This window comes from Jaculus jaculus, chromosome 4, assembly GCF_020740685.1.
Source record: "Jaculus jaculus isolate mJacJac1 chromosome 4, mJacJac1.mat.Y.cur, whole genome shotgun sequence".
Lineage (NCBI taxonomy): Eukaryota > Metazoa > Chordata > Mammalia > Rodentia > Dipodidae > Jaculus > Jaculus jaculus.
The window spans coordinates 70,288,930-70,308,966 of record NC_059105.1 but is presented as its reverse complement, the minus strand read 5'-3'; the positions used below and the strand labels follow the sequence as shown (position 1 = coordinate 70,308,966).

Sequence of the window (20,037 nt, the reverse complement as noted above, 5' to 3'; positions counted from 1 at the left end):
AAGCTGTATGGGCATTTCCTTCACCATAGCTCCTGGACTGGCAGCATGAACATATAGCACCAGTACTTGCTATGAAGTAATACAGTGACCCAGTGACCCGACCTGCACACGGGGAGAAACAAAGCTAAACATAGTTGCTGCCTCCTGTCAGTGATATTGCTCCTCCTTCTGCAGTTTTCCAGGAAGTGGTGAACAGAAGCTGGGCTGCTCAGCTGCTGGGATTGCCTTGCCGCATGTCTAGAATGACAGGATCTGTCACTCATTTCATCAGGGCATCATGCAGTTGACTGAGCTTGAACGTGCTGCTAGGCCATGGTCCAACCAGAGGGATTTACACAACATAATGATCACAGAGGAATGTAGTATGCCATCTAAGGTGGCACAATACCCGTGGACACTTCTAGAGAAACACCCCTCTGCCCTCTGTTCCTGGAAGCCGAGTTGGCTCTCAGAAAACAAGCAGTATGTGGCTCTGGAAATGAGTCTTTAAATAAGGAAACATCCTTTGTCCCATTGTCCCAGGCAAAAGGCGGGCACTCACCTTCACTTCTGGCCTGGAAGGATAGTGGAAGGTCACATTATGGAATCCAATTTCACCCTTGATTCGATCCAGCTTGTAACCATCTTCTGACATGCAGTCAATAATGGGTTCCTAGAGTGGAATATAAGAAGGTTATAGAAGCAACACATGCCACATTTTCTGTAGTGTAAGTTAACTCATAGGACAGCAAATGGGTAACACACTGCAGAGGTATGTAAAAGATTAAATGATAATAATCACTGCTACTGATTGAGATATTACTATAAGTATTATTACAAATTACTATAAAATGTAACATAGTAATAAGAATCTATTTTATTATTTAGTTACTATTATTTATTGAGTTATTACCATAGGATTACATACTATTCTATTTATTTAAATATTTTTATGTATTTATTGATAGCTAATGGTAGGAATATTAGTGTTTATTATAATATATATCACACATTAGCTACATCACTGAGATAGTGTGGGAAGCAATGTACAAAGTGTTTGATTGTGCTTTTTCATTTACATTGTGTTTATAATCTAACCAGACAAGTGTGTGCCCATTTTTCAGGAAAGGATGTGGAGGAACACTGGGAAGATTGCTTCTTTCATGCAGCTAGTCAGACAGGCTGGTAACCAGTAGTTCTCCACATTTGACTGGTCACGTTGGGTCATTGAAACTAAGTGTTCCCAAACAGTGCCTTCCAATACTACCAACTTTCATCTGTACCCAGAATTTCACCCTGATACGGTTGGCAAAAGAACCTAATCTAGAACTTACCCATTCCCATTAACCAGATAAAGGTGAGGGCCACCTCTTGCTCCTAGAATACTCCAGGCTCAACTTTTCCCCCTTTCTCTCACAACTTGCCATAGGAATTCATAACCATAGGTATGAAGGTATCCTGTAACCTACTTTCTTCCTGAGTGTCTAATAAAAATATATTTAAATGCTTTAATTTTTGTCATTTCTTCAGGGTCCTTTTATAGTTATTGCTTATCTGAAAATATAATAACACTAAGGAGTTATTTGAAAAGAGGGATAATTTTGTGTTATTTCCAACAATCTCAGTATATCCCAGGATATGAAACACCATAGTATGTATATAGATAGATAGATAGATAGATAGATAGATAGATAGATATAGATATAGATATAGATATAGATATAGATATAGATATAGATATAGATATAGATATAGATATATAGATATATATAGTATAGACATAGTATAGAGTCATTTTTTCAGGTATACCATAGTGTATATAGATAGATAGATAGATAGATAGATAGATAGATAGATAGATAGACAGATAGATAGATAGAGATATATATAGTATAGACATAGTATAGAGTCATTTTTTCAGGTAGATGTCAGCCTCATTGGTTGGTAAATAATAATTGTGGTTTAAGGGACCCCCAAAATGCCTGTGATTCACAGGACTTGTGACCTTATTCAGTGAGGAAAAGCAAGATATTATTATCTTCTCACTTGTGTTCTTGGATTATAGTTCCCTGATTTGACTTCCAATGTACTTTAATGGATTAGTCAGCAAAATCCTACCTGTGCTGAAAGGTCCCTTAGAAATCTGTAGAAACCAACATGGCTCAGGGAAATTTTGCGGAAGAGGGGGCGGAAAGAATGTCAGAGCCACATGTTGGGTCATGATATGCAGGGACATTTATCGTACCAATAACTGTGGGCTAACTCCACAATGCATGACCCATATACATCAACAAGGAGGGGCCAATGGGGAGGGGGTAGGTCATGGATGAGCCTAATAATGGTACCAAACTGCCTGTATTTCCAGAATAGAAAACTAATAAAAAAAAATCTGTAGAAACCTCTTATCCACAAAATAATTCAATCTTGTGAGCTTGGTATTAAAGCTATACAAGCCCTGGTCTCTTCCACACCTCAAACCTTTATCCCTGACTCACTCTGTTCATTCACACAGTACTTCTTTCAGCTCAAATTCACCCAGCTCTTTCCTAATTTCTCCTCCAGGAATTTCCTCTTCGCTCTTACTTCCTATCTGCCCAGGTTAATGATGCCTCCCACCACCCCACTCATTCCACATTGTCCTATTTTATCTCCTTCGTTGGACATCATACTATCTGATATGACCTTTACTTCTTCGCACCAGGGTGAGTCTGAGGCAGGGATATGATTTGTGCTAGTTTGAAGGATGCTTTCTTAGCTCTTAGAACTGGTCATGCACATGCTGGCACTCAGTAAGTACTACTGACTTAAGGGCATTGCTGTTTTGAGGCAAGGTCTCACTGTAGGCCCAGCAGACCTGAAACTCACACTGTAACCTTGACTGGGCTTGAACTCAAGGCAATTTTCCCTACCTCCTGAGTGCTGGGATTAAAGGTGTGAGCCATGAGCCACCACATCTCTCTTTAAAGGGCATTTTTGATAGGTCCCCACATTTTTCAATATTTAGAGTAAATGTATTAGACAGAGGTTCATTTATACCGCATTCACCCTCCACCAATGTACTAATGATCTTTACTTTTGGGTTTTACATACCCTGTCTATTGTCTCAAAAATCTTGGCAGCTGCTGCACGCCCAGTGGCAAAGGCTTCCAAAGAAGAAGACGCGTGGCCAAGATTTATAGCTGCTACTATGATGTTGAGGAAAATCTGAAATGAAAAGAAAAATCATAGCTCTTACACATTTTTGTCAGTTCACAAATAATGATCCTTATCACTTGTGTGATCCAGGTGAATCTCTGATTTATATAAAAAAAAAAAAAACCTCTTGCACAGCAGCTTGAAGTTAAATAGACAATGGAATTTTTGGAAAATCTTGGAATATCTTTTGTTTTATGAAGCATTTCTCCATGGTTGTGATTTAAAAGACTGCATTATTTTTACTGACCATAACTTGTCTACAAAGTAGAAGTAAGTAAGAGGTGTAAACAAGAGTGAAGGAATAGTGGTATGATAACTCAATGTATGATATAATTGACCTTGAAATGACTTTCTGGTCAAAGTATAACTTGGGAAATAATGATATTAAGGTAAGCTTGACTGTCAAAGAAATTAGTCTATGCAAAAGCAATCTACTGCCACTGATAAGCCAATCCTGAGGGAAATTATTGCCCTACTATACTGCTTTGTTAATATCAGTAGTGTGCCATGCTTAAGTGTTTGATCTCTATGGCTTCATTTAATCCTTATAATAGAAGAAAAAAGATACATTAGGAGGTTCTCTAACTTGCATTAGGTGCCAGCACATAATTAGTAAGGCAGTATTTAAACCCAGACATATGATTGTCTTGCTGTCTTCCTCCCAAGCTTACCTGTGGAGGATGTACGAGGTAGAGTGGCTGGGTTCCTGCACAGAACTCGGGAAGCTGTCTTTTGACTCGGCATTACAGCCATCTCATTGTTAGGGGAAATCTACCTTATCGTAGCCAGATGTCCTCACCAAATAACATTCTTTTCTTTTTAAAATTTTCTTTGTTGTTTTTTTTTTCAAAACAAGGATAAAATTTTATTTATAATATACTATGGATTCTATTACAGAGATAGAATGTAAATTTTTATTTTAAAAATTTGAAGCTCTCCTTTATTGACAACATAAGAGATACATTTAAATTATCTTAAGATTGAATGGCAATAGTTAGCTACATTGTCATTGAGAAGTGAAAATATACAAAATAGCTTTATAAACACATGTATTTCTATATCCTGGTACACTTACAGATCATAAAAAGACACATATTTATTTTTCAAATAAAGATTTTTTTAAATGAAACCAGTACATCAAATTTTTACCAAGATATGCAAAAAAATCAAAATTGATGCAGAACTAACACTTGCAACTTAGTTTTTAACATCTGAAAAGTCACCTCAATTCTACAAGTGACTATTGCTAAAGATGGAACTTTCTTTCGTTTGTCATGTGCACAAGAGAGCATAGAAAGTCTCTGAATTCAATGATTGGAGTTCCTACATTTTAAATGACCTTCTCAAGACAAAGGATCACAATCAAATCATATTTTATAACTTTACTTGAACTTACAATATAGTACAGTCACTTTATTTGCTGTTATTTTTATTTATTTATTTGAGAGCAACAGACAGAGAGGCAGAGAGAAACAGAGAGAGAGAGAGAATGGGCACACTAGGGCCTCCAGCCACTGCAGACGAACTCCAGACGTGTGCGCCCCCTTGTGCATCTGGCTAACCAGGGTCCTTAGGCAGCGCATAACCGCTAAGCCCTCTTTTTGTTTTTTGTTTTTTAAACCTATTTATACAGTATGAATGTTCTACAATGGCAGGGAGGAGGCAGTGAAGCAATTCCTCCTGTTGACCACCAGAAGGAGCACAAATCTCCTCCTCCTCCTCCCCATGCTATCAAGCAAAGAATGGGGCCTGGTGTGTTCTTCACACAGAGGACAGTTCGTTGGCCAAAGTTGATTGTCAAGTTTAAGCTTGGTTCCTGCATGGATATAGCTGGTTTTTTTTTTTGGGGGGGGGAGGCTGTTTTTAATTCATGATTCCATTCTGCAGAGGACTCCACAGGCTAGACACTTCCTACTTGTAATACAGCAGAGAAAACTAGTTCAGCCTCTGCTCACTGTTTCTTCCTTATGGCTGGAGCAGCTAACTTCTGTGCCTAGCCCACCTCTTCCCTCGCTAGTAACCTCTCTATTGCACATATCAAAACTGTTCTCAGCAGTAGAGTGTTCTACATGAGCAATAGGCTAGATTCTTGACTTCTTCCTTAATCTTCTAGACCATGTATCAGAATAGCACCCTTTTTATCTGTCCTTATTCCATTTTCTCCATGGTAACAGATAGTTCCTCCTGGGAGCACATTGCTTAATCTCTCAAGATCCAATTTCTTCATCTGTTACACAGGAATAGTAATGGTATATACCTTAGAGGACTGGTGTAAAGATGAAATGAGATCATGTGTATGTATAAAGATGACCGGGTCAGCACCAGTCACAGAAACGAGAGTGAGGAGGAGGAGGGAGAAGCCATCAAGGTCCCATACTTTGAAGATGTAAAGAACAGCAAACAGACCAAGTGCTGTTCTTATGGTCTAGAGATGGTTTAAGGCCACCCTTACCCGAGGTCTCCTCGCCTCATCCAAGGAAGCTGTCCTGTGTCCTAGGTCAGAGATGGGCAAACGTGTTCCTTAGAAGCCAACTAGTAAGCAGTTGAGGCTTCTTAGGCACATGTGGGTTCTGAGCAACTATTCAACTCCATGGGGTACAAAAGCAGGCATAATGATAGGTAAATAAGTGACTGTGGCTATGTCCCAATAAAGCATTATTTATAAAAATACTTGTTGGACTAAATTTGATCTGAGGGTTTTCTTTTGCTGAGTCATCAGAGTCTTGAAATGAAGTTTGGGGTAAAACCCTTGCATGGCCTGGTTTTGTAAGCTGTTGCCTCATACAGTTGCCCATGTGGAGGTGAGTGAGAAAGGACAGACACATGCCCAGTACCATCACAGTAACCAGCACACGTCTCAGCAGAGAAACTTTTACCACCTGAAATATCGCACCCTTTAAGCCCTGTGCGCTAGAGGCTAAGAAAAGAGACTTCTATGGAGCAGTCAATCTGTGGTTGTGCCCTCCTAAGGAAATGGAGCCTGTGTCCCCTTGGAGCACACATCTGGGCCAGGCCCAGAGCCATAGAAGTCTGAATTCAAATCATACTCTACGTCACTGGGCACACATTTCTTAACCTCATGGCTACCCTTCATGTTTGAAGTGGTAATGACACCAATTACAGAATGGAGTTGTGAGTATTATGCATGGTAATTGTATTAAACACTTCAATGAGTGCTCGATACCTTGTACACACTGAATGACTATTATTTTGTATGCCTGTTATTATTTTTTTACTATTGAAACCTGAAATCTAAATGAAAGACCAAGCCTTTTTCTTCTCAATTTCTCATCTTTCCATAATAGACCAAAAAGTAAGGTTTTGTCTATATACAATGATACTAATTGTAGCCACTTATGTGAACTACTTAGCACTTATACCCAATTACCATGCAGCCCATAATGATTTTTGTGTGTCACAAAAAAATGTGCTAGATTAACCTAATTGTTAATTAGTTTAGTGGATTAAAACACTCACTCAGCCTTCATAGTTTGCTGCTGATAGAGAGAGATGATTATACCATTAAAATAAGTTTCTCTCCTAAAGAATCACTCATCAAGGCAAGGTCTAAGCCAAGAATTATAGGAAGAACTCAAGAGGATAATAATTGATGATTAAAATGTTGGAGGCACACATTATGTTTTGTCCATGCATACTTGAAAAATATCCACTGAAATCATGAGTTCTTTACAAGATCTAGCTGGGGTATCCAAATGTTCCACACTGCAAAATGACTTCGTCATGACAAATGTGCTGAGCTGTATTCATAGCTGCTCTGGGACACGTACATCCTATGAGTCACAGATTGAGTGTACTTGACAAATCTCACAGTCCAAGTAGCAGGACAATAAAAATGAGTTCTACTTAGAGCTATCATGGGTATCTTTTTCTTTCTGTTCTTTTTTTTTTTTTTTTTTTTTTTTTTTTTTTTTGAGGAAGGGTCTTACTCTGGCCTAGGCTGACCTGGAACTCAACTCTGTAGTCCAAGGCTGGACTTGAACTAGCAGCAATCCTCCTACCTCTGCCTTCTGAGTGCTGGGATTAAAGGCATGCACTGCCACGCCCAGCAAATGTGTTTTTTTATTTAGTACTTTCAGCTGATATTTTGTGTTATTTAATTTTCAACTTAGCAATGCATCCCACCCCCCCCAAACTGTTTTTCATATTATTTTCTCTTCTCATAATCATGGGATGAAAGGAAGGACTTTGTTCGGTGAATGTCTTTGTGCAGAGTGAATAAGGAAAAAGGACTTTATATCAGATTTTAGACATACAATAACTTCACTTTTCCAACATGAAAAACTATATGCAAGTTACAAGAAGAAAATAGTTCAATTATGATAATAAAGTTTTCCATCCCTTTAAAGTTTACAAAACATTTTCACATGCATTTTTAAATGAAGCACAATGACATGACAGCTGTTTATTCTATAAACAGAAAGTAAATTTAAAAAAATTACATTATGGTATTATGCTCTTAGTGAAACTAGGTCAGTGCATTAAAATGCTAGCATTTGATTAGTGATGATTATTTCTATTTAAAACCAAACTCCTACCCAATTTTCCCAAGAAATGTTTTTTATTAAAATAGTAGATTTTGAATTATGAACTCTCAGGTAGTGAATTTCTGGTATATAAGTATGTATCCCACCCAGACTCTGCAGCCAAAATATTTTATTTAAGAATCTTTTATGGAGCTGGGCATAGTGGTAAACACCTTTAATCCCAACACTTGGGAGGCAGAGGTAGGAGTCTATCCATGAGTTAAAGGCCACTCTGAGACTACATAGTTAATTTCAGGTCAGCCTGGGCCAGAGTGAGATCTTACCTTGAAAAAGAAAGAAAGGAAGAAAGAAAGAAAGAAAGAAAGAAAGAAAGAAAGAAAGAAAGAAAGAAAGAAAGAAAGAAAGGAGGAAAGAAAGGAAGGAGGAAAGAAAGAGAAGAATCTTATATGAAGCCATTTCTATTACCACAGCAGATGAACCAAGAATTCTATTTCTTAAATTTCATAGAACTTATGCTGAGGGCAGAAAGGGGTGGAGACAAATGTAAATGAGGCAAGTAATGCTCCATGAGACACAGTGCTCTGAAGGGAAAGTCCAGTGGCCATGGAGAGATTGTAAGACTGGACAAGTCCAGAGTGTGAAACAGGCCAGTCAGCTGCCACCTGCATGGGGGGCGGTAAGCTGAAGTGGAAAGGCAATGCAGAGGGAAAAGGAAAAGCCTGCCTGCTCCAAATACACCTGGTGACTCTGCTATTTACTACGCTCATTCCCCATCTTCTATTTTATATAAGTACCTGTCACCATTTGTCATCACACATTTATGTGACTACAGAACTATTCCTTACTTTTCCCATAAGGGAAAAATGAACCACATTTCTTTTGTTCACTATTGAATCCCTTGTACTCTGGAAGGTTTTGTTTTGGGAGGGGAGTTGGTTTTTGTATTTAAATTTTTGGGTTTTTTTTGAAGCACATCTCACTCAAGCCCAGGGTGACCCAGAAATCACTTTGTAGCCCAGGCTGGCCTTGAATGCAGGAGCTCCTCCTCCTAAGCCTCCCACATGCCAGGATGAAAGGTATATGCCACTGCTCCTGGCGAATCCTCTGCACCTTGGATAGGTTGGGCAGGTAGAAGATACTTCATACGTACTTGTGGAGCGAATAACTGAAAGGCCACTGGGTATTAAAGAAGCTATGACATTAAAGATAGCATGGACTAGCACAGTTGGGTAAAATGCTTGCATTAGTTCAGTATCACCTTGAGTTAGTAATGTGTCATCTTTTACAGGTATATTCTTTGGGCACATATCTTATATCCTGATACTATTATTAAGCTCAGGTTTTAGCTAAGAGATAACTGCCTTTTCAATTTTATGGCATTCTTTTGGAATCACCCAAAAAATTATTGTTGCTATGAAATCTTCAGGTAATTAGGAATCATTAAATGTTGGTCTCAGCAGTTCATATGCTTAGCTTCTCTTCACTATAAAATTCTCCAAGAATTGTTGACCCTGCAGATAGACTCCACCAAACCAGCAAGACTTTCTTACCTCAGACCCTAAAATAATAAGCCACTAGAACCCATGGGCTTTTCTGAAAAAGCAGCAGGAAATGTTCAATCAAGGCAACAAAACCAAAGTACCTGGACCAGGATTCCAGGTGTGTACTCTTCTTCATCCAAGACGAGTGTGGAGCCATACCAGAAGGCCAGGGCATAGCATAAAAAGATGAGGCACCACATGTATCCAGTAAAAAATCCCATCACCATCCCTTTTCTAATTCCCCAGCGCTGGGCAAACACAAGATTTTTCTCATATCTGTGAGGAGAAAATGATTGAACCAGTTTCAGAAATAGCAGTTCAAGCTATGTTTAAAACAGCCCACATAAAGGAAAGGTGGAGGGAGGGCTAATCAAAATCTAAGATGATATAAATAAGTTTCATGGAAACCTACTTTTTTTGGACAATAGATTGTTACTAGAAAGTTTTCAGTGCCAGGGAAGGAATACCTTCCAGTGAGTTGTTGGCCAGGGAGGTCCCTGATGCCCCCAAAACATTACAGGCTATTGCAGAGGCCCTTGGTTTCCCACCAGGATTAGATGGTAAGATCCTATTGCTGAAGACTCCACATACTTTGGATGCAAGGTCACTGAGAAATCCTGCTGGAGCTGAGCTGAAAATCTCCTCCATGTAGATCCACTGACAGAAAGCTGGAAAAAGCTATGCTGCATGCAGTTCATTGCAAGAGAGAGAAATCACCAGTGAAGATAATCAACAATGGACACTACAAGCCTTATATTTGGCCAGCCAGGCCAAATGAGCCAACAGATGCAGCAGTGGCATGTTTGTTATGGGAGAAACCAAACACCCTCTAATTTGACTGGAGGCCCACTCCATGGGAGGGAATACATCCCTGACACTGAAAGCCTACAACAGGGATAGTCATAAGTCCTAGGGGGTGTAACGTCTGCTGCTGTCTGGCTAAATGTGTATACTGTGCTCACCAAACTGCCCAGTAAACACTTCTCTTAATGTGCATACCCATATATTAATGCTACTCTTACTTTTGGTTACAGAACCTTCTCTTTTCAGATGTCAGTGACCTTGGGATGACTTAGAAGGACCATGGTACTGAGAAGAAGTGACAGAGGAGTGCTCAGCACTGCAATATCTCAATCACACCTTCCATGGCTCCAGGTACATTGTGGAAGTGGTGGAAAGAATGTAAGGGCCAAAGGAAGGACTCCTTGCAATGTGCTCCTCCAGACATAAAATGACCTCACAATGCCTGACACTACCTACACAAGACCATCATAATAGGAGGAAAAGATGATGACATCAAAATAAGAGAGACTGATTGAGAGGAGAATATATGAAGGAGAGTGGAGTTTCAAAGGGGAACGTGGGGGGATACCATGAGATAGTGGGATAACAATCATGGAAGTTGTTATTTAAAAAAAAAAGGCAGGGCGTGGTGGCATGCGCCTTTAATCCCAGCACTGGGGAGGCAGAGGTAGGAGGATCACCATGAGTTTGAGTCCATCCTGAGAATACAGGGTGAATTCCAGGTCAGCCTAGACTAGTGTGAAACCCTACACAAAAGAACTTAAAAAAAAAAAAAAAGCCCACAATATAATAACTTTACTTGGTGATTATTGTCACAGAGCAGCTCTAGGGGACAAAATGTGCAGTAACCTCTGTGTAGTTCATTAAAGTTTTTTTGAAGTTTGGCATTGAAATGTGTTAAAAGGATGGCGTTCACTAAAGCTTCTTAAGTTGGTTGCATTTTGCATGAGTAAAAGTAAGGTTAAACTTTTCCCCAAGGGAAAATAAACTTTAGCATAGACCTGAGGGATCAACCACTAGTTGAGTTTGAACTGCTTCTTTCATTATATGGCATCATGTTTTCTACAAGAAAATAGTGCAATTACCTCCAAGTAAGTAGGGAAAAAGGATATTAGAATAAATTTTGTGTTCTTTTTCATTGGGTGAATAGAGTAGCAGTTGAGAATGACATAATTCTACTAGGTAAAGTACATAAAATAAGAATTCCATCCAGGGCTAGAGAGATGGCTTAGCAATTAAGGCACTTGCCTGCAAAGATTAAAGACCCACATTTAATTCCCCAGTACCCATATAAGCCAGATGCACAAGGTGATACATGTGTCTAGAGTTCATTTGCAGTGGCTGGAGGCCCTGGAATGTCCATTCTCTCTCTCTCTCTCTCTCTCCCTCCTTCCGTCCCTCCTTCTCTCTCTAAAATAAATAAAAATTTAAAATTAAATATTAAAAAAATTAAAAGAAAAAAATTCCATCCAGTTGATGATTACTTTTTAAAATCAGTACATGACACGTGGCAAAAGAAATAATCAAAAGATAGTAGCTACTGGGCTGGAGAGATGGCTTAGTGGTTAAGCACTTGCCTGTGAAGCCTAAGGACCCCGGTTCGAGGCTCGGTTCCCCAGGTCCCACGTTAGCCAGATGCACAAGGGGGTGCACGCATCTGGAGTTCGTTTGCAGAGGCTGGAAGCCCTGGCGTGCTCATTCTCTCGCTCTCCCTCTATCTGTCTTTCTCTCTGTGTCTGTCGCTCTCAAATAAATAAATAAAAAATTTTTTAAAAAAAGATAGTAGCTACATTAAAGAGCTAAAAATATCATATTTTTGACAACTACAATGTTTTGTTCCCTTGAGTTTTTACTTTTATTAAGAATGATGGCTTATTGGGCTGGAGAGATGGCTCAGCAGTTAAGGCACTTGCTTGCAAAGCCTAATGGCATGGGTTTGATTCCCCCGTACCCACATAAAGCCAGATGCACAAAGAGGCACATGAGTCTGCAGTTCACTTACAGAGGCGAGAGACTCTATATGCTGTGTAACATGTAAGTCAGAGAAAATTTACCCTCAAACCTTTATAATATGTGCTGAAAACTTTGAGCTGGGTGTTGTGGTACTCGTCCGTAATCTACAGCAGTAGGGAGACAGAAGTAGGAGGATTGGGAGTTTGAAGCCAGCCTTAGTTAAAGAACAAGTTCAAGGCAAGGCTGGGCTACATAGTAAGGTTCTGTCTCAAAACAAATGTCATCCCTTCAAAAATAAGTCTTTAAAAATCCTTCTTTTAGAATTTCTAAATATACAGTATATTATTCTTATCTATACTCACTGTGTTATGCAAAGCACAACAGAGCTTCTTGTTCCTAATTGTATCTTCACTTCTTTTCCTCATCCATCCTTAACTGCTGTTCTCCCCAGCCTTTGGTAGCCACTAATTTTCTCTTAACTTCTATAAAGTCAATTATTTAGATTCCACATGTAAGTGAGATCTTATAGTACTTGTCTTTTTCCACCTGGCTTATTTCATTGAACTATACATGTTGTTACAAATCATAAGATTACATACGTCTTTATAACTAATAGTACCCAGTGCACATATGCAGCACATCTTCTTTACTCACTCATCAGTTAATGGCTATCTAGGTTGCTTCCATTTCTTAGCCATTGTGCTGAAGTGTTTCAATAGACAAGAGCATGCAGCCATCTCTTCCACAGACGGATTTCACTTCGTTTGGGTTTATCTCCAGGAGTGTTCCAGTTTTGATTTATTTATTTTTTTTTTAATTTTTTTTTTTTTTTTGATGTAGGCTGACCTAGAACTTACTCTGTAGTCCCAGGCTGGCCTCAAACTCACAGGGATCCTCCTACCTCTGCCTCCCAAGTGCTAGTATTAAAAGTGGTTTTCCATAGTAGCTGAACTAATTTTCACTCTTACCAACAGGGTGCAAGGGTTCCCTTTGCTCTGCATCCTCACTAGCACTTGCCTTGGGAATAAATGTTCCCTTATGTTGCTATTGATAATAATGGATCTGCCAGTTTGTACCAAATGAAGAAAAGCCAGGGTACTTTGGTGATATTCAAGTAATGAATAGACATTCCAGTTAACCAACCTTTCAACTTCTTTTTTCTCACCACCAAAAGCAGCCACTGTTCTCATGGATGAAATAACTTCCTCAGCCACAGAGCCTGCTTTGGCATAGGCCTTCAATTCAAAGTCTGTGAACTTAGCCACACTCTAAAATCCAAAGAAAGAAAAGAAATGTGAAGTCTACGTTATTAGGTAAGTCATCTGTCACTCACTGATGCATCTAACAAAATAAGTCTGCATCACACTTATGTGAAACACTAGATTACTACTGTAACACTACAGCAAATGAAGGTCTAAGATTGGTCTATGCTAAACATTATCCATAGGTGTTTGTGTATTGAAATATCAAAATAGCATTGAAGCTCTCAAAATCTCATAGAGTTAAACATTATTCTACAATATTAACTGTTTTAGTCATTGCATATCCCAAATTAAACCATGTCATATTTCATTGCCTTTTGCCAGAAACCATTGTATAATTTATAGACAAATACCACAGGCAAAGACTGGAGGCCCTTGTAGGCACATGGTTGGCTGAAGGAGAGAATGAGGGAAGGGGATTGGAGCATGCAGAGGTAACTCCAGAGGAGAGAGAAAGCACCAGAAAAATCTGTTCACACAATTATAAGGGATAGCTTTCTGTTTGTAGCATGGTGAAATATGACACATGATCTGTGAGACTGTCACAGGTTTGAAGAAAGAGATTGAACATATTTAGAAAGGAATAAAGCTAAATTAAAAGTTCAGAGAAGACAGGAATGGTGGTGCACACTTTTAATCCCAGCACAGGTCAGCCTGGGCTATAGTGAGACCCTACCCTGAAATACAAAAAAAAAAAAAAATTTACAGAATCCTTTGCGCCCTTCAGTGGAATTTGAGGGCTCCCTGGAGAAAGTGTTCTGCAGTAAAGATGACTGTAAAGCCTGTGTGATGTCAGGAATTTAAAAATAATAATAATAAACTATCCCTTTAGGAATTGATTCTGTACCACACATGGTGTGTGACAATTTGACACAGATGTCCCCCATAGACTCATGTGTTTTGGTGCTTCCCCCCCCCCCCCCCCCGCCACTGGTGGAAACAGGAGATGGAAGTTTGCTGGAGGAAGTGTGTTTCTGAGGGTGGGCTTTTGGGTGCTATAGCCCAGCTTCTCCCTTGCCAGAGTTCAGTTCACTCTGCTGTTGCTTTCTTCCAGCTTATGTGACAAGATGTGATATCCAGCCTCTGCTCCACCATCTTTTCCTAGGCATGATAAAACTTCCTCTCAAGACTGTAAGCCAAAATAAATTCTTTCCTCCCACCAGTTGCTTTTGGTCGGGTGTTTTCTCCCAGCAATGCAAAGGTAACTACAACACCATGCTTACTGTTTTACAAGGATAGTTCTCTGAATCATCACAGTGACTCAGGGGGCTGTCATATTCCTGTGCTGATGTGTTAAAAACATGTTATGCTGGAGTTATACAAACTTCTTAGTCAGATGAAGTGAGCTGTTTGCTATTGTCACTTTCAACTCTTTTCTGTATGACCTGGGAAATCTTTAAGTATTAGAATCAATGGGCTGTATCAATATTTTTCTACAAAATGTCATTATGGAGATTGATACCTCTTTTTCAATGAGTTGGAAGCACCATGCACCTTTTTCATTTGAATTCTGTTCATATTTATAGAAAATTATTACCAAGCCTGATACCATAACTTGCTATATAATTTAGGTGTTCTAAAAGCTAAAAATGATAATTTTTAAATTTTGGGGAGAGTTTTTAAATGGAGGGACCCAAAGTTTTAACTCACATGCTTTGCCTTAGCTTAAATAGCTAATGAACAGAGCCTGTAAACAGGGGTGGCATTTCTAATTGGTCAGCTGACTATTCTCTGAAACTGGTAAGATGGAAAGGAGGCATAGTTGTGATGGCAGAAATCCCTTCGATTGCTTACTGCTATGAGTTTATTTGTTCTGCCTTTTTGAATCATCTGAGCTGGGGAGAGCATGGGGGCGCCAGAGGAGAGTGGGTGGAGAGTCGTAACCAGGCTCCTTTGAGCTTGGATCTTGCTCTGCTAGTTGTGCAGTCCCAGGTAAGTCTGTGTACCTCTCTAAGCCTCCATTTACTGAATATAAAATGGTATTAGTGCTTCTTTGTAAGATTGTAGTAAGAATCAGAGATAGTGAATATGAAACTCCTAAAAGTTCCCAGCAAAAGAGTAAGTGCTCAATAATTGTAGTTGTTTTCTGTCAGCAAAATAACAGTTACCTTTAAAACATCATAAGTTCGTACTTAATGGAGTATTACTTGAGATTGAGGAATAATCAAATAGAAGAAATCAAAATGATAATAATTGCATTGACTTGATCTACTCAGGGCAAGAAAATAAATTTTGGAGGTTTGGGGGAACAAATACATATCTTCCCATGGAGCAAAGCAAAAGACATTCTTACCAGTCCAATGATGGCTGCCCCAATCCCAATGAGAGGACTGACAGAAATAATAACCAAGGTCAGTTTCCAACCCCTGTAAAATCCCACCAGGAACCCACTGATGGCTGTTGTCATACGCTGGATGAAAATGGACAGCTGGTCAGCAATGGCATCATTGATTTTATTAATATCACTAGAAGGAAGAGAGACTCTGATCACTAAAACCAAAAATGTCCAATTCAAATGCTGGTGGAGACATTTTACTCTCCCCCTCCTGGTAATCCCACCAAGTTCCGCAAACACTCTTGAGTAACATCACAGCTTCTCAAATCATGGAAAATTTGGGATGTTATCAAATATCAAATATCTATCCCCATAGCCAGCTAAGTCTATCTTAACTCAGCATTCCCAGCTGACATCCATTCATAACCCATGGGCAATCCACAGAAGGAAATCATAATTGCTTCCCTGTGTTTCCCATAGCAAAGTAATCAATCTGTATACATGGCTGTTCTTGTGTGCATGTGTGTGTGTGTTTATTGCATTCTGCTCTTAGGCAGTAGACTACCGGCTATGCACACAGACTCTGAGACTAGACTCTCTGGAACTGAATACAAGCACTTCTTGGGAAAATTGACTCAACTTCTTTGTGTCTCAGTCACCTCATCTATAAAGTGGAGATAATGATAGAACCCACACAAGTGATCAGTAATAAGACTTAAATTAGTTAACATATGTAAACATGTAGAATGGTGCCTATAAAATAATAAGCTACTAATTTGCGTTATCTCTACTCATTCTTTACTTGTTTGCTCTTCTCATTCCTGCTACCATCTTTTAAATTCCTTCAGAGCAGGAATGTAAGGTTGAATATTCATGGAACAAATTGCATTACATTTGTATGTCTATGAACATTCTCTTATTCTCTTGTCCAGATGGAGCAAACAGAACTTGATACTTAATAGCATGAAAGAACCCTAGATTTTATCCCGATGTTAAATCATTATATTCTAGCTCAGCATCTGTTAAAGGTCATAGTGAGGGGAAAATCAGTGCTAGTACTTAGAAGCCTTATCTTTACTGTATACTTACTTAATTTTGTGGGGCTTCAAAATTCAACTGTCAGTCTGAAGAGATGGTTTAGCAGTTAAGGCACTTGCCTGTGAAGCCTAAATACCCAGGTTTGATTCCCCAGGACCCACATAAGCCAGATGCACAAGGTAACACATGCATCTGGAGTTCGTTTTCAGTGGTTTGAGGCCTTGGCATGTCCATTCTTTCTCTCTCTCTCTCTCTTTCTCCTGCTCTCTCATAAATAAATAATAAAATATTTGGAGAAATTCGACTGTCTTGAATTTCTCAGTGTTCATTTAGAATTTCTGTGATGCCCTTATGCTCTGAACTATATTGATGTGTAAACTGGATTTGTTTTCTTTGATTTGTTTGAAACTTTCTTAAATTATGTTTAATTTTATTTATTTATTTGCAAGCAGAGAGAGGGAGATATAGAATAGAGGCAGACAGAGAGAGAATGGGCATGCCAGGACCTCCAGCCACTGCAAATGAACTCCAGATATACGTAACCCTTCTGCATTGGGCTTATGTGAGTCCTGGATAATCTAACTTGTATCCTTTCGCTTCTTGGGAAAATGCCTTAACTGCTAAACCATTTCTCCAGCCCTCTTAAACTATTTTTGGAATTTGTTTTTGTTTCTATGCACAAATTGCCTGCATAGATGTAGCAAAATAATTATCTCTAATTATATTGAGATTGCATATGTACATAGACTGTCACATCCACCCTGCCCCCAATTTCTCCTTCTGGTGCCAAATAATCCTATTTATTTAAACTCTTGTCCATCTATAATAGTTCACATCTAACCTTTCAATTTTTAATAACTATATTCGAATCCAGTGCCTATGGGATCTCCAAGATACCTATGAAAGTCCAACTTATGTTCATTTTTTAATTTTTTCTTTAAAGACAATGGCTGATGGTAGCCCAGGCTGGCCTCAAACTCACTATACAGCCAAAACTGATCTTGAACTCCTGATCTTCCTGCCCCCGCCCCCTTCCCAAGTGCTGGGATTACAGACATGGGCCACAATGCCCGCCTTGAAAATCTAGCTAACAAGATAAAATATATCAAATCTAACTAAAAAGTTTTCAAAATATTATTTAATTTAGAAACAAGGGTTTTATTATCAAAATGATACATCATCATACTATTTTATCAGTGACTTACTCAGAGAATCTTGCATTCAGCTCTCCCACAGAAGTACAGTCGAACCATCCAATTTCCATTCTCATAATTCTCCTAAAGTAAAATTTTCTCATTTTCTGTATCTGTCGAGCTCCAGCAATTACCCAAAAGCATATCTGGAAAGGGACAAAGGAGTGCTTAGCATTGTAATGTTAAACATATTTGTTGATTCCTCCTCTTTATAGAAGACAGCACCTCCCATGTCATAGTTGAAAAAATAAAGGAAAAATTTCACAAAGTGTCTCATCTTGGGAAGTCAGATGCAAGGCCTGGTACCTACTGGCTAAGTGGATGTGAGCAGAATACCTGTGGCAAGCAGGCCAGAGACCAGGCCATGAATCTAGTCATGACAGGTGAGCAGGCCAAGATCCTTGAGTTTCTCCTATCCGGTCACACTTTCCCCTGCAGTAAAGCAAGGTCACAGCCCCCAAACTAAGACATCAATGCTCTAACACCACTGCCTTTTCATATCCCTTCTCAGAGGGCTTCTCCTGAGTAGCCTCCCTATAGACATTCACACATAGTTTCCAGGCAATGATTTAAACCAAAATTATGACCCAAGCAAGGGATCTAATATGCTGAGAGACTGCCTCTAACTAAAAAATGTTAATGTGTCATGAAAATTTTTCCAAGGGGAAAATGAATTCATTTCTCTTTACAAGTAAAGTTACTTGGAATTCTTCAAACACATGGTAAAATAAAAACTGAACTATGAGCTGGAGGGATGGCTTAGAGGTTAAGGCTTTTGTCTGTGAAGCCCAGGGACCCAGGTTCTATTCCCCAGTGCCTACATAAAGCCAGATGCACAAGGTAGCACATGCATCTGGAGTTTGTTTGCAGTGATTGGAGGCCCTGGCATGCTCATTTTCCCTCTCTTTCTACCTACCTCTCTCTCTCAAATAACTAAAATATAAAAATCTGAAATATTTTTCTTCCTTAGAATGGTTAAGTAATACTACGCCCTTCCATCCCCTAAGTTTATAAAATGAAGATTCATATTTATAAAAGTTGGACTGGTATCAAAGACTTGAATAAAGCACAAAAAAGAAAATACATTTTATGTTCTTTACCTCCATGTGCTTGGCTTTCTACATGCTTCCCAATCTCTACCTGCAAACATACCCGAGCTGGCCATCAGCTATTGCCCGAGTCCTCCCATTCGCTCATGTCTTCTGGAAATAGAACTGTAGTACTTAAGGCTTATGAATAGCTTAAAATAGAACAGCAACACTTAGTTCACTATGGTGTCTATCAGTCCATAAGTCGGTCTATAAATGCAATGGAAGCACTACTAACTTGAATATATCCTGCGATAAGTACTGCAAGGCCAACTCCAGCATAGATAGCCGCAAAGGTGATCATTTGACTTTCAACATTCAGCAACCTTTAAAAGAGGGGAAAAATGTTAAGATTCCTATGTAGGATCCAGCTACCAAGAATTATATTTATAGGTGTAGTGGGCTTTAAAATAAACATATTTTATATTGCTATTTTATTTAGTATGGCATTTTATTTATGTAGGATTATAATGAATCCAAGAAAATCCTCAAGTAGATCTTTTGGCACAATTGCACAATCATCCTCTTTACTTCCAGAGGCAGAGCGGCTAAGATGATGTGGTAACACATCAACAGTGTTTAGAAGAGAAGGGACCCTAAGTGGCTATCCAGAACTCAGTGCACCTTGGCCATCATAGCTAGAGAAAGGTTGCAACAATCCAGACAGGCTGTCTGGAAAGACATTTCTAGAAAGATATGGACTGTAAGTTAAGGGGTTTACTGTCACCTCTTCTGGGAATCTAAGCATGCTTTATACTGTCCCCATCCCAGAGTGACAATGAAAAATGTGTATGTCATCTTCCTTTGGGGGAGAAAAATGCTTGCTTAGCCCTGCATTTCTGCTGACTACAGCCATAAAGCCGCTCACACTAGGACAATTTCAAAAGTCAGAGGTAGAGACATATGCAGGGAAAAGAGAAAGTTTGGGGCACTTTCCCAGAACGATCACATCATGGCACACTGATTTGGATTGGCAGGGCCAGGCAAGGGAGGAAAAATAGTACTCTGAAAGTGTTCCCCACTTAAATAGCATCAAAAATATGAGACTAATTCTCAATAAAATCAATAAAAGCACAAAATTTATTTTTTGAAATCTATAAGCCTTATTGAAAGAAATTAAATAATATTTAAATGTATGGATCACAAGGCTTGATAGTGTTAAGATGGCAATATTCCCCCACATTGATTTACAGATTCAGTGCAA

The 20,037-nt window shown here is 39.1% G+C and overlaps 1 protein-coding gene across 5 annotated transcripts in view; it reads right to left on the bottom strand.

Annotated features, from left to right (window-relative positions):
* The window catches only part of Abcb11 (ATP binding cassette subfamily B member 11), an 89,436-nt gene that overhangs the window by 57,837 nt on the left and 11,562 nt on the right, over positions 1-20,037 (bottom strand). For all 5 annotated transcript variants that reach the window (XM_045147830.1, XM_045147831.1, XM_045147832.1 and 2 more), the window contains exons 5-11: positions 19,072-19,159; positions 17,758-17,891; positions 15,533-15,704; positions 13,121-13,245; positions 9,322-9,496; positions 3,070-3,183; positions 542-652 (exon numbers count right to left, since the gene is read on the bottom strand). In XM_045147830.1, the coding sequence (XP_045003765.1) occupies positions 542-652; positions 3,070-3,183; positions 9,322-9,496; positions 13,121-13,245; positions 15,533-15,704; positions 17,758-17,891; positions 19,072-19,159 (919 nt within the window). The remainder of the gene's footprint in view (positions 1-541; positions 653-3,069; positions 3,184-9,321; positions 9,497-13,120; positions 13,246-15,532; positions 15,705-17,757; positions 17,892-19,071; positions 19,160-20,037) is intronic.